Below are 12,363 nucleotides of genomic sequence, written 5' to 3'. Positions count from 1 at the left end.
AGTGGATACCTGGCAACTTCTACATTTGCATTCTTTCCGTTGATATGCATTTGAAGAAACCGTAGCCAAATTGGTGCGGTATGTACCAGTACAACAACGTACGTTGATCAGCAATGTGGTTGCAGCCCTCACTCCCTTTCCTTGGGACGTGTGGGTAGAAGTGAAGTCATGCATTGCATTGCATCATTCGCATTTGCATTGCATTGCAACATTTACATTTGCACTTTGAAGTATATTTATATTTCTATTAAGCAATTGATGTATCTTTTATTATGCTATTTAAATTTGATGCTTAAACAAATAGGGATTTAAATAGCTCAGTTAAGGCAGTTTGCTTGCTGAGGTTTTCCATAAAACTCATACGCTTGTTCCCTCATCTCAAGTTCATGAGCTCAAGGATGATTGGTGGGATGGGAGTAGCAGCATGAGTGCACACTTGTTGACACATATTTGTTACAATAAATTAGTTGGTTGTCTGAGTCTTTCCTTATATTGTAATAGACACATATGAGGTTTGCTGGTTATTTTTGAAGATGTCTTTGTTATGTTATTGCTGAAGACTTAATTTTATGCTTAATCTAGATGGCGTGATTTTGCTTCCGCGTACTCCGTTGTTGTAGTGTGGTGTGGTAATTCTCCAAAGGATTGTTGTGGTTTCTTCAGGTGTGTTACAACATCAGATGTAATTAACTACTGGTTCTGATTCAAAATAAGCTGGTAGTTTAGAAATGTTGTCGATTGAGAATTCAATACTAATACGTAGAAATATAATCATATTGATTGATGTTACTATGTGCATTCTTTCATGTGTACATTTTCATGTTTTCGTTTGCGACAAGTAATTTTCATATAATATTGCTATTCTTATTGAAATAACATATTTTTGCAGATATTACTAGCCAAACTACCGTATTATAGAGCACTAGACCATCCACCCCTGCTCCAACATGGCCTCGATGTTATATCACACAAAGATTAAATGTTTTATGTATGAATTTAGTGCCTATAATTAATCAAAATTGACTATCTTTAATGTCTTGCTCTTCGTTCCCTAGCCCAATACCTATTTAGATACTATATAACCCATATCCAGTTCTAATAATAGCTTTTCCAATTACTAATAATCTATAAACTCTATCCAATTCTAGTAACTTTTCCAATTACTTATATGTGTTTTTACCCTTTGCATAGCAACTTTACAGATTTTAAGGTGTAATTCGTTAAAAACTTAGTTTAACTTATATCAGCTCTTGTTACATTTTTTTGACACCATAAATCTATATTTTGACTTCCAACTTTAGATGTTGTTAGTTCAATTTTTAATCAACGGGTTATGTTTTCTTGAATCTTTTATTTGGTTGTCTATTATTTTATTAAAAAGGGATTGTAGATCTTAGCTAGACTCAATTAATAGTTACTACAATCGCATAAACAGTCATTTCAACCTGCATCATGACACTTACTTAAGATGTTGAATTTTATCTATGAAAGAACTATATGTGCGGTAGTATTGTTTTATAAAAAAAATAGAGTGCTTGAAAACACACTACCAGTATTAAGTAGTCAAAATGCATAAGCTTTTTTCGAGAAAAAATCGACAAAATGCATAAGCTTAACCAATGTAACATATTTTAAACAATTATAATTTAGAATATAATTATTAGTGTCATTGTTTGAGATCACCAAAGAGGTTGTTGGCATTGGACTGTCGCATTGGTGCTTGTCTGATGTCCATGCCAAAATGGAGGCCTCCCCCGTCTTGGAATAAATTGATTCTTAGAGTTGCTTTGAAAATATTTTTTTATATTTGACTGAATTTTTAGAAAAGGGTGTAAATATTTATAAGACCAAATGAGCATATTATGAAAATATATTTTATGACGTATCCAATGATACTAATTTAGTGTTATAAATCTTTTCTACAAATTCTATGAAATGTAAAAAGTAACTTTAAGACAACTATAGGAAAATTGACTTATCCAAAGATGGAGGGAGTTTGACAAAGCCATCATCACAGTGTTGGCATGAGATGAGATCCAAATTGGAGGCCTTCGTCCGCTTGATAATACAAATACAGATGTGATGTCAGAAACCGGTGTTTTTAAGAAGCTAGCTCCATGCATGAATTATGAATGTTTTCTTCCGGTCTTTTGACTTCCACAGTTTCACTGCGTGAAGATACAACACTTTCCCGCATAGTATGATTTGATCAAAATAAACTTGGGCCTTGTTTAGATTGCAAATTTTTACAATCTGGACACTGTAGCACGTTTCGTTTGTATTTGACAAACTTTGTTCGATCATGGACTAACTAGGCTTAAAAGATTCGTCTCGTGATTTACAACCAAACTATGTAATTAGTTATTTTTTTATCTACATTTAATACTCCATGCATACGTCCAAAAATTAATGTGATGGAGAAAGTGAAAAACTTAGAATTTTGATGGGATCTAAACAAGGCCTTGTTGGCCAATGGCCATTGAGCACCTCTGTGTGACTGTGAGTCTGCCTCCTTCGAGTCCAACCCATCCCTCGCTCGGCCGTCCTTTTTCGCGAACGATTTCTCGGCCGTCTTCACGAGCTGCAGTTGACCTGTGGGAGATGCGCCTGCACGCAGCAGCAGTGCAGCTGCAGAGCCAGAGCCTGCGTCGCCTTGCCATGCGCTGTCCATGACTCCATGCCTATCGCTGAAGATGCCATGGCATGCATGCCTACCGGAGGACTGGTTCCTGCATCTGCATGTGGTTGCAACCTGGGCATGATTGAGGGATTGGAGACGGAGAGAGAGGCTGTGAGTGTCTGCCCTGCAATGGAGCAGAGCCCGGGACCTCCACTGCCGCCTGCTTGGTGCATACCTGAGCTGGAGTGGAGCGGAGCATCATGGTACAGGACCTCCTCAGTTCTAGCGAGTTTTCGAAGGTACTCCCTCCGTCCCTGTGTATTTTTAGAGTCCAAATTTTTTCTTAAAATAAGTACACCTCTACATATAAGACAAACTAATTTCACGTGTCTTTTTCTACTTTCTCTTTTCTCAAGACGTAATGATTACATCTTTATAGGGGCATATACATAATTTCTCACTAACTTTGATCTCTTCACCTAAACTCTAAAGGTGCACTTATTTTTAGACGGTCGGAGTAGCCAAAAGCCATTGACTCATCGTAGTCCCAATCATGGCATCATCGGCCTTCCTGGCTTGTCCTTGTAAAGTGGAGTCGTAGAAAAAGGAACGCTTGAATCTGTATATGGGCGCCATGGAACATTTGGTGGGCCAAAAACCCTAGGAAATCTTCTTCTATCGTCCTGTTCGCTTTGGTTTGTTTGGCTGATAAGTTATGACTGAAAGTATTATTGGGTGATTTGGTGTGAGAGAAAAATATTGTTCGTTGACTGAAAAAATACGGCTTATAAGCCAAATAAACCCAAACAAACATGGTGTATATCTATCTACATCTTTTCTCAGAAAAGAGATCCATCTACGAGGAAGCGCGCCGATGTATGTATAATCTTTGACCGAATAGCGGGCCTTGTCAGGCCTAGTGTATTTTAGTGGGGCGTGCCTAAGGAGCCTAAAAAAAACATTCTTTGGGCCGGGCTATCGATGTGCGGGCTGCATGGCGTCAAGAAAATCTTTGGTGAGAAAATATTGTTGGGTAGGACGTCGAGTTTGTTTTGTTTGGGGGAAGAAACACGGTGAAATTTTGGTTGGAGGTGTACGGCTCTCTGCAAACATCGATGTTTCTCCACGTATAAAGATATAGATCCACACATGCAAGAAGAATGGATAGTAACCAACAAGATTTGTTAGATGTGAAATTTAAGAATTAAAAACTTAGTAGATAGAATGATTTAAAGTAAGAAATATTTTTAAATTCATTCGCTTTATTTGTGTGTAATAATGGTTGGTAGTGGCAATCTCATAGTTGCCGCTCGCGCAGCTTAGGACGGAGCACGAGTCCAAACTCCAAAGTACTAGCTTGCTCTCAATGGGCCGTTTATTTGTTTCCTTTATTAATACCGACCACTCCAACAGGCCATGTACTGGGCCCAGATGCCAGGCCTGGCCATCTCCGCCGCTGAAGTTCAGATAGCTCACCTCAGTATTTAAAAAACCCTGGCCCAACTTCACTCGCTCTAACTAGGCAACTAAAAAAAGCAAATCATTCGTTAATTAAATTTACCCATGACTATTTGTCAAAAAAATACCCATGACTACATACAAAACATAGCCGTGCCTTATAACATGACATACAATTTGTTGTGCGACCACTTAGAACACCTCATCCAATGATGATGAGATAACTATCTTTATTAGATTTAACTGGACTTGGCCTAACCTTATTTCAACTAATTCAAATAAATTTTCAGGCCCATAATAAATACTAGGTGCAATAAATTCTTAATTTAGAAAATTGAGTGGAGACTGAGTTTATTAAATTGGTGGCTATATTGTGTGCATTATTGTGAGGTTAAGAAAGATGAAGGCAAGCCAAATGATCACACGACATGGGCTCAGGTGGCCATGCCACAACATGAATGGTGTAGTACCTGTGAAGGTTACAAATCTCCAAACTATAAGAAACATCATGTTGGAAGATAATACAATCTGCCAGGGCTCAAACTCTCGGCACAACAAAGGTTTTGCGGCTCCAAAATCTAACTGACACCGTGTTGGAGTATAATGCAATCTGCCGGGCCTAGCGCTTACCATCTGTGAGTATGAGTGAGGCAAACAGATCAAGGGACAGAAAAGATATGTGGGAGTTAGGAAGAGAGTAAGGAACGGACAAAATAAATTTACTGCTTTTAATGTTAGGCATAGATAGATCTATATCTATACTTCTGATATTAAAAGGAGAAAATTTCTCTCCCTACTTTTCTGTCGGATGGTCCATCTTACCACACCTCACTCTCCCGCCTGCATCTCTGGCCATCTTATCGTCCACATCCAAAGCCAGCAAAATCCAAATCTAACATGAGACCATGTTTCAAACAATGCACGTCTAACCATGCTATATGGAGCCTAGTTTAAGATGTATCAGAAGTTTAGAACACATATGACACGATGTGACATAACTATATGAGGCACAAGTCATGTAGATAATCTCACAACAAGATGTACGTTCTGTTGCAATAAACCTACATATTTGCTAATAAACTGAGATGTGGAAGGGGAAGTTCATTCCATGTTGGTGGGCATAGAGGTTATTCCCTTGACTCATACATTCCTTCATTAAAGACAATTGAAAAGCAACTATTTCTAAAGTAACAAAATGAAAAGCAACCACTAGAGTGAAGGATTCAGAGTTGACAAGAGGATCCCTCTTTTATTTCCCTTATGCAAAAACATGCATGAGACTTTCTTCTTGCACGACTCCTAAGTAATAAAAGAAATAAAAATCATCTTTTTTATTATCTCCCTCACGTATGTATAAGATCAAATTCATTTTTTCGAAATGGATTTCAAGAAGAAACTACTGATCATTAACTTTTCAGGAATTCTTGGTTAGTGGTTGTGAATGACCTACATTTTCAATTCTTTAGACCTTGGTTCCATAAGAGCAAGTCAGAATGGTTGAGAAATAGAACCATATGATTTGATTACAGCCATTAGATGGTCATTTCAAGGTGATTCTTTTGCCAACGGATGCTCCTATTGCACTCATAGTCTCTAAAAGATGAGAACTAACTATGTAGTATTTACATCGGTAATTCAAACATTGTATAAGCCATTAGTTTGATTCTTTGTAGGAACTACCTGAAATAATGAGCTTGCAAAATAGATCTATTATCATAAAGAGATCTGTTGTTCATGATCCTGCTTCACCTTAATTGTTATTTGAACAAAAAGATCACAATAAACTTTTGGTAAAAGTCCTGTCTTAGTCGAAGTGAGGATAGTATTTCTCTTATGTATGTCTATGGAGTTTTGAAAATCCAAACATCTGAGATAGAGGTAGGAATTTTTCAAAACCACACTCCTCCATAGACTTCATGAGTCCATTAATGAAAGATGCAAGGGAATGTTTAACCTAAGTCCTATAGTGATCAATGTAAGCACAATTAAACCTCACATGGAGTTATACATTTATGCATTAATAAGATCATTCACAGTTTTTCTAAGCCCCCCTCAGCCCACCCTACACACACCCCAAAGAACCATATAGCCAAGAGTAAGTATGAACCATTGTAGAAGAGATTGTCCCACTATTTTAGAGTAGCCTCATTAGAGCAAGCTCAATGTATATGGCAAAACCAGTCCATAAGAAGGGGCCCAACATCAGTGGTCCTTTACTATTTCCTCTTTCACAATGTCCAGCCCACAAGGTGGAGCCCACATTTAGGCCCACTAACACATTAAAAAAGGGTTATTTTGATCTAGGCCATTACAATTCTTCGACTTTTGAGAAATGCCATTATAATTCACCTATTTGGAGATCTGCCATTACAATTTCATCTCTCATTGGTCCATGCCATTTTCTACGGCTGCTGCGTAGAAGGCCCACTAGTCAGACACGTATGTCTACGGGAAGACATACGGACATAAGTCCATGTCTCCTCCGTCAGACCGAGCGCGCCCGGGTGCGCGTGCGAACAGCTGCCGCGCGGGAGCGTGTGTGAGCAGCCAACGCCACCACCACTGCGGGCGCGCACAAGCACCTGCAGTCCCAGCACGCCGACGCCGACGTGTTCATCCATTAGTTGAAGCAGCGGTCGCGCCAGGCGGAGACGGAGAAGATGACGCGGTCCTGCCAGCACAGGAAGAAGGTGACCTTCTCCTCGCGAACCTTGAAGCCATCGCAGACGAGCCCCTGCGCCGCGCGCCGCGCCTGGAGCAGCGCGTAGTAGCTGAGCGGGACGCGGGCGAAACCCGCCCCTTCCATCCGTGCCACCCAGCGGTCCAGCCGCTCGTGCCGCTTGTTCGTGTCCCCGCCTTTGCCGTTGCTGCTCTGGTGGTGGTGGAGGCAGCTGTCCTTGCTGGAGCTGTCGTCATCGGAGGCCAGGAGGCAGTGCAGCTGCACGCTGGAGGTGACGGCGAGCGCCTCGCCGGTCTTCACGCAGAGCGACTCCGCGTCCAGTGCCTCGAGCTGGGACACGACGGGGTTGAACTGGAACGGCACGTCCAAGCGTTCCACCTCCTTGGTGAGCGCCATGGCTGTCTGCGTGAGCACGTCCCGATGCTCGTGCACGGCGGTGAGGAGGAGGTGCAGCGGTCCCTCGGGGCGCGCGACCAGCAGGTGGAGCAGCTCGAGCCACTGCGTGGCGTCGACGTTGTGCTCGAGAGCCACGTTGGTGACGTCCAGCCGCCCCGCACCCGCCGCCGTGGCGCAGTTGAGGAGGAGGTGGATGAGGCAGAGCGCCGCCGGGGGATGCGTAGAGCGACAAGGTGGAGAAATTGTGCAGCGGGGACGATGTGACCGACGATGAGGAGCCTTCGTCCTAGACCATCAGGCCTCACCCTCGCCTTCATCTTGTTGGCACGAGCGCGAGTACGCGACGGTGACGCGACCACCGCTGCTTAATTTGCTCTTACCGTGAAGCAAGCGAAGCTCTAAGCTTGTGTGCTTGGTGGTGCGGATTTATACGAGCAGGCCGCGTCGAGACTGGCAAGCCGTGGGCGAGCGCTCCTGCTCGCGTGTAGGCCGCCGTCGGCGAGCGCGGCCTCTCCACCTCCCACGCGAACAGCAGGGCTGCCAGGACGCCTCCCACCCCGGACCCCGCCACCGCATCAAAGAAGTCCGTGAGTCCAGCGCGGCCTCCAGGCGCACTAGCGCAGCGCCGACCGCCGTCTACGGAGAGGACGCACGCCTCTCCCATGCCGGTAGCTGCCCGTGGGGGCTGGAGGCGGAGCGACGGCGCTCAATCTCTCATTCGCGGCGGCCTGCGTGCGAGCGATAGCGGGCTTGGTCGGAGAAGATGGGGACTTGACGTCTGTATGCCTTGCCATAGGCATACGTGCCTGACAGTGGGCCTGGTACGCGGCAGCCGTAGAAAATGGCATGAATGCGGGAGAGATGAAATTATAATAGCAAATCTCCGAATAGGTGAATTATAATGGCGTTTTTCAAAACTCGAAGAATTGTAATGGCCTAGATCAAAATAACCCTTAAAAAAGGGCACCCAACTGTCCAAGCCTCTTCTCCCACGATTCCTCATCTCGCCAGCGTCGCCAAATGCCCCGTGCCCGGCAAATCACTGCCTCTGACGCCCATGCCGCCGCCTCCGATCGCCTCCGACGCACAACCCTCATCCCCGCTATCGGCGCGTCTCCGGACCTCTCCATCCCCCCTGGCGCATCCCGACCTCTCCATCCTCATCCCCGCCGCTGCCCCGCCCTCCGCTGTGGGGACATGGGCCTCCGACGCTCCTCTACACCTCGCGAACCCCTGATATGGCTAGGGCAGTGACCTCAAGGGCGGTGTGGATGGCTGTAGTGGCGTCCTCAAGGCCAGGGCAGATTTATCTCCACCGAATCAGACTCGAGCTTCTTCTTCGTCTGATCTGTGTGGTCGTCCATGCACAGCCTCACCGGGGTGCGGACGCCCGGGACAGCGACCTCACCGGGGCGCGGACACCTAGGATGGCGACCTCGCTAGGCACACGAATGCCCGCGGTGTCAATCTCGCTGGGGCGCGTGGATGCTCACGGACGCCAACGACGATGGACCGGCGGCACACGGTTGGTGACGACGATGTCGTTGCGGCGCGCGGGCGTCGATGCGTTGGCCTAGCGGAGACTTGGACGGAGTTGTTGGGCACCACCACCAACTACTGGGGTCGACAGAGCTGTTGGCCAGAACAGAGGGAGAACAGGAACAACAGAGAAAATGATTTTTTATTCCTTATGGGCGGTCTATAAAACTATGGATAGCTTTAGCTATAGACCACTCTATTGTTGAGTCTACAGTATTTTAGGTAGCTAGTACAAAATATTTTCATCCTATGGAGTATCCTTTTGGCAACATTGTTGTTGCTCTTAGACCCACGGTAGCTGTTAGTACAACCTTTTGTTTCACCATGCTATGTACTTATCTTAACTGTAGTGGTGCCTTTTAGTTGTTCATGATTCGATGAATAAATTTAGATTTCGTTTGGTGGAGCTCTGGCCCCGGCTCCTTCATGCATGAGGGCGTCCCAAACAGAGGTTAAAATAACCGTAGTGGTGCCTTTTAGACTGAATGATGACAAATCACCTTTAGACAGATTTCAATGGAGAGCCATCTCCCATGCCAAAAAGGAAAAAATATATTGAGGATGAATGACTTTCTTACGCTAGTGGTGGACAACGATCGCGAGAGCGACTCTGCAACTGTGAATGACCAAATGCAGAGAACGGCATGGTCACTAAACTGCTTGGAGTACTGGTCTGTTCGCTTGGCTGATAAACCATGACTGAAAGTATTATTGGCTGATTTGTTGTGAGAGAAAAATACTGTTCGTCCGTTGAAAAAGTACGACTTATATCGTGGAACTGCGACAAAGTTTAAGCAGACTCTGTTCTGTTAGAATAATTCAGTAGATGTGTCGTTTGCTCCATGATCAGTACTACTACGGCTATGTCTATGGGAGTGTTCGGCTACCATTATAAATCGATTTATAAGTTATGATATAGTATTTTTCTCTCTCAACAAATTAGCCGTATAAATCAGCACACGCGATTTTACGGGCAGCCGGCCAGGTCTGCATACTGGTTACTAGGAACATGTAGGCATGCCACGGGTGACAACGAACAATAGTCTTGCCATCATCAAGAAAGATTGCTGGGGAACTTGCTGACTCATCGTTATCGCCTACAAAGATAAACATTGGAATCCCTCACAAACAGAGAAACCAACAAAAGCATTGCAATCCTCCCATTCCTTCTTTGCTGTCTGCTTCAGTTACGGATCTGTGAGTTAGTTGCGAAATACTAATTTTGCTTGGTAACTGCATCTCATCAGAAGGCATATAAGAGACACTTGTCCTCAAATTCGCAGTCCAGAGCAGGGACTGAACTACTGAAGTGAGTGCGAGTCAGAGCAGTGGAGAGCAGGAGACGCAACTGAATGAAAGCATCGATTCCAGAAACTAATAAATCAGTTCATCCAAGAACCGGATTGAGGCGAGCCCCCCCCCCCCCCCCCCCCCCCCCCCCCCCGAACATGAGCAAATTACTACTAGCGAAGAACAGATGAGATGATATCTACAGACCCTGCATGGCCCGTGGATCGCCCAGGGGATGTGTGCTCTGTGGCAGTAGCAGCTACATACTCGCGAGCACGACACCTAAACCCCACATGATCATGATTATTCAACACGAGAATCGAACTGAGACTGAAATCGAGAATCGAACTGAGACTGAAATCAAACTAGTACTGTAAAAGGACTTGTTGGTTCTTGCTGGCGATGAGGCAATCAACGGGGCCGGGCAGGCGGGCGGGCCGAGTCGGCGAGGCCTACTCGTCGTCGTCGTCGTCCTTCTTGGCGGCGGCGCCTCCCTTGCCTGCTGCACGGCCGCCGTTGCTGTTGCCGTTCTTGGAGGAGATGAGGCCGAGGTCCTCGTCGGCGTAGCCGTCGGCGCCCTCCCAGGTGAACTTGCCGCCGCGGCCGCCCTTCTTGGGGTCGCCGCTCATCCCGGTGGCCGACTTGCGGTCGCTGCGGTAGTCCGCGGGCGCCTTGCGCGGGTTCCGGCTCTTCTTTCCGCCGTCCATCGTCGCCGCTTGGTTGATTGCTGGCTAATGCTGCTGCAACGAGAGGATGAAGATGGGATGGGATTGCAAATGGAAACTGGATGGAGCGCTGCTTGTTTTGGGGATCGGGTTTTGGGAGGGCTTTATTTATAGACGGAGAAAGCAGGAGTGAGGGAGGGGAGCAGGGAGATGATTGACTGCTTGATCGATCGAGGGAGGGATTTGGGGGGTTGCCCGGTCAAGATGCTGATAAAACCCACCACACTCAGCGACGTGCAGTAGCAGAAGATAAGGGCTGTTCGGTTTCAAACAAGACACATACTTATAAGTTAAAAAGTGAAATAATTAACTAATTTTGTCAAACACTATCAACTTATAAGTCACCCCTACTTATAAGAAATAAATTAGTTCACCCCTGCTTAAAACTTATAAACCACCCTTTTCCGCGTGGGGCCCATACCTTTCACTTAACAGGCATAAGCTTATAAGTCATCTACAACTAAACAGGCATAACTTATAAGTCACTGATTTTCAGTCACCTAACTTAATAAGTCACCTGACTTATAGAAACCAAACAGGACCTAAAATTTGCTGATCTTTTATTTGGTCATCAAATCAAAGTACGCAGAGAAAAAGAGATAGGAGGAGCTGCTTCCTTTTTTTTTTAGGAAAAGGAGCTGCTTCCTTTGCCTTTTGATTTTGGCGGTGTGCTTGGATTAATAGATGCTTGGTCTAGTTCAATTTTATTTTATTTTATTTTTATTTGATGTTGTGAGCCAGAAACAGGGGAAGAGCAAGCTCAACAAGAGAAGAAAAGGCTAATTCTAATGCCACAATCTTACATGCTGAGTTTTAATGGTGTTGAGCCAAACATAAATGGTTTGCAACCATAAATGTATTTTCTTTTTATAGTAGCCCGTTAGTCCGTACCATGATGTTCCATGTCTCATTGGGCAGGCACCGGGACCGCATAGGGTTTCCAAATAGAAGGAACTTGAGTGAGCTTCGTTAATTAAGCGAGAATTCTAAACAAGATCAATGGTGCGCTCAACCATTTGGTTTTTCTTGAATGGGTTACCAATGAAAAAGGGGTAAGCCAAAATGAATGAAATCAAATCAAATTTCTCTCTCTCTCTCTCTCCATTTTGCAGTCTTGTGTTTGTTGAATTAAAAGAAAGGGGTGGGGATCCCTGTTACTTGGGGCTTACGGACGCTGGAGGTCGGCCTTTTGTGGTCGCACTCACAGGTCACAGTCCCTATCACCTTACTTGGGCCTTACGAAGGCTAATACTACTAATCAGTGTTTTACTTGAAAGCGTGGTGTGATAAGTTTGACTTTGATGCACGGTTCGGTTCAACAATTGGACCAATGTTTGCCACTACACGTGGACAAATCTTCTGGCGCTGAAGGAAATGTATTTGCAGTATTAGCACCATCTGGTTGGGTTCGCAGTGTGCCCGTGGTTGGGATTGGGACTTGGGAGGAAACAGACGGGAAGGAGGCGCGAACCGGGAGCTTCCCACTCCCAGGCTCCCCCAGCCCCCTACCCGGCTCAGGGACTCCGCGCATCAGGACTGCACGGCGGAATCTAAGAACGGCCGCTGGTACGGAAATAAGATTAGGCTGGGGACGTGGTTTTGTTAGAGGAACCGGCCGGTTTGCTGGTGACCGTGTCAGCCGTGGTCCGGACGGC

The 12,363-nt window shown here is 45.3% G+C and overlaps 2 protein-coding genes across 2 annotated transcripts; both read right to left on the bottom strand.

Moving 5' to 3' along the window:
• Positions 1 to 6,234: 6,234 nt before the first annotated feature.
• On the bottom strand, positions 6,235 to 7,818 carry LOC136515524 (scarecrow-like protein 3). The gene is made up of 2 exons (XM_066509089.1): positions 7,535 to 7,818; positions 6,235 to 7,440 (listed from the first exon to the last, which is right to left on the bottom strand). The coding sequence occupies exons 1-2, from the start codon at positions 7,816 to 7,818 to the stop codon at positions 6,699 to 6,701; spliced, it is 1,026 nt and encodes a 341-aa protein (XP_066365186.1). The 3' UTR covers positions 6,235 to 6,698.
• Positions 7,819 to 10,176: 2,358 nt separating this feature from the next.
• On the bottom strand, positions 10,177 to 10,860 carry LOC136518893 (uncharacterized). Its single transcript, XM_066512588.1, has one exon. It carries the CDS (start codon positions 10,688 to 10,690, stop codon positions 10,436 to 10,438), a length of 255 nt encoding a protein of 84 aa, XP_066368685.1. The 5' UTR covers positions 10,691 to 10,860; the 3' UTR covers positions 10,177 to 10,435.
• Positions 10,861 to 12,363: the final 1,503 nt, after the last annotated feature.

The sequence above is a fragment of the Miscanthus floridulus genome, chromosome 17, assembly GCF_019320115.1.
Source record: "Miscanthus floridulus cultivar M001 chromosome 17, ASM1932011v1, whole genome shotgun sequence".
NCBI classification, from domain to species: domain Eukaryota; kingdom Viridiplantae; phylum Streptophyta; class Magnoliopsida; order Poales; family Poaceae; genus Miscanthus; species Miscanthus floridulus.
Note: the sequence above shows the minus strand (reverse complement) of the source record. Positions and strands in the feature narration are given on the sequence as shown.

What these genes read in the sequence shown, in the direction of transcription:
- LOC136515524 (XM_066509089.1), bottom strand. Translation starts at nt 7,818, where the DNA reads ATGGGAGAGGCGTGCGTCCTCTCCGTAGACGGCGGTCGGCGCTGCGCT. An exon ending in AGAGCTTCGCTTGCTTCACG is followed by an intron (nt 7,441 to 7,534) that starts GTAAGAGCAAAT and finishes CTGATGGTCTAG; the next exon opens with GACGAAGGCTCCTCATCGTC.
- LOC136518893 (XM_066512588.1), bottom strand. Translation starts at nt 10,690, where the DNA reads ATGGACGGCGGAAAGAAGAGCCGGAACCCGCGCAAGGCGCCCGCGGAC.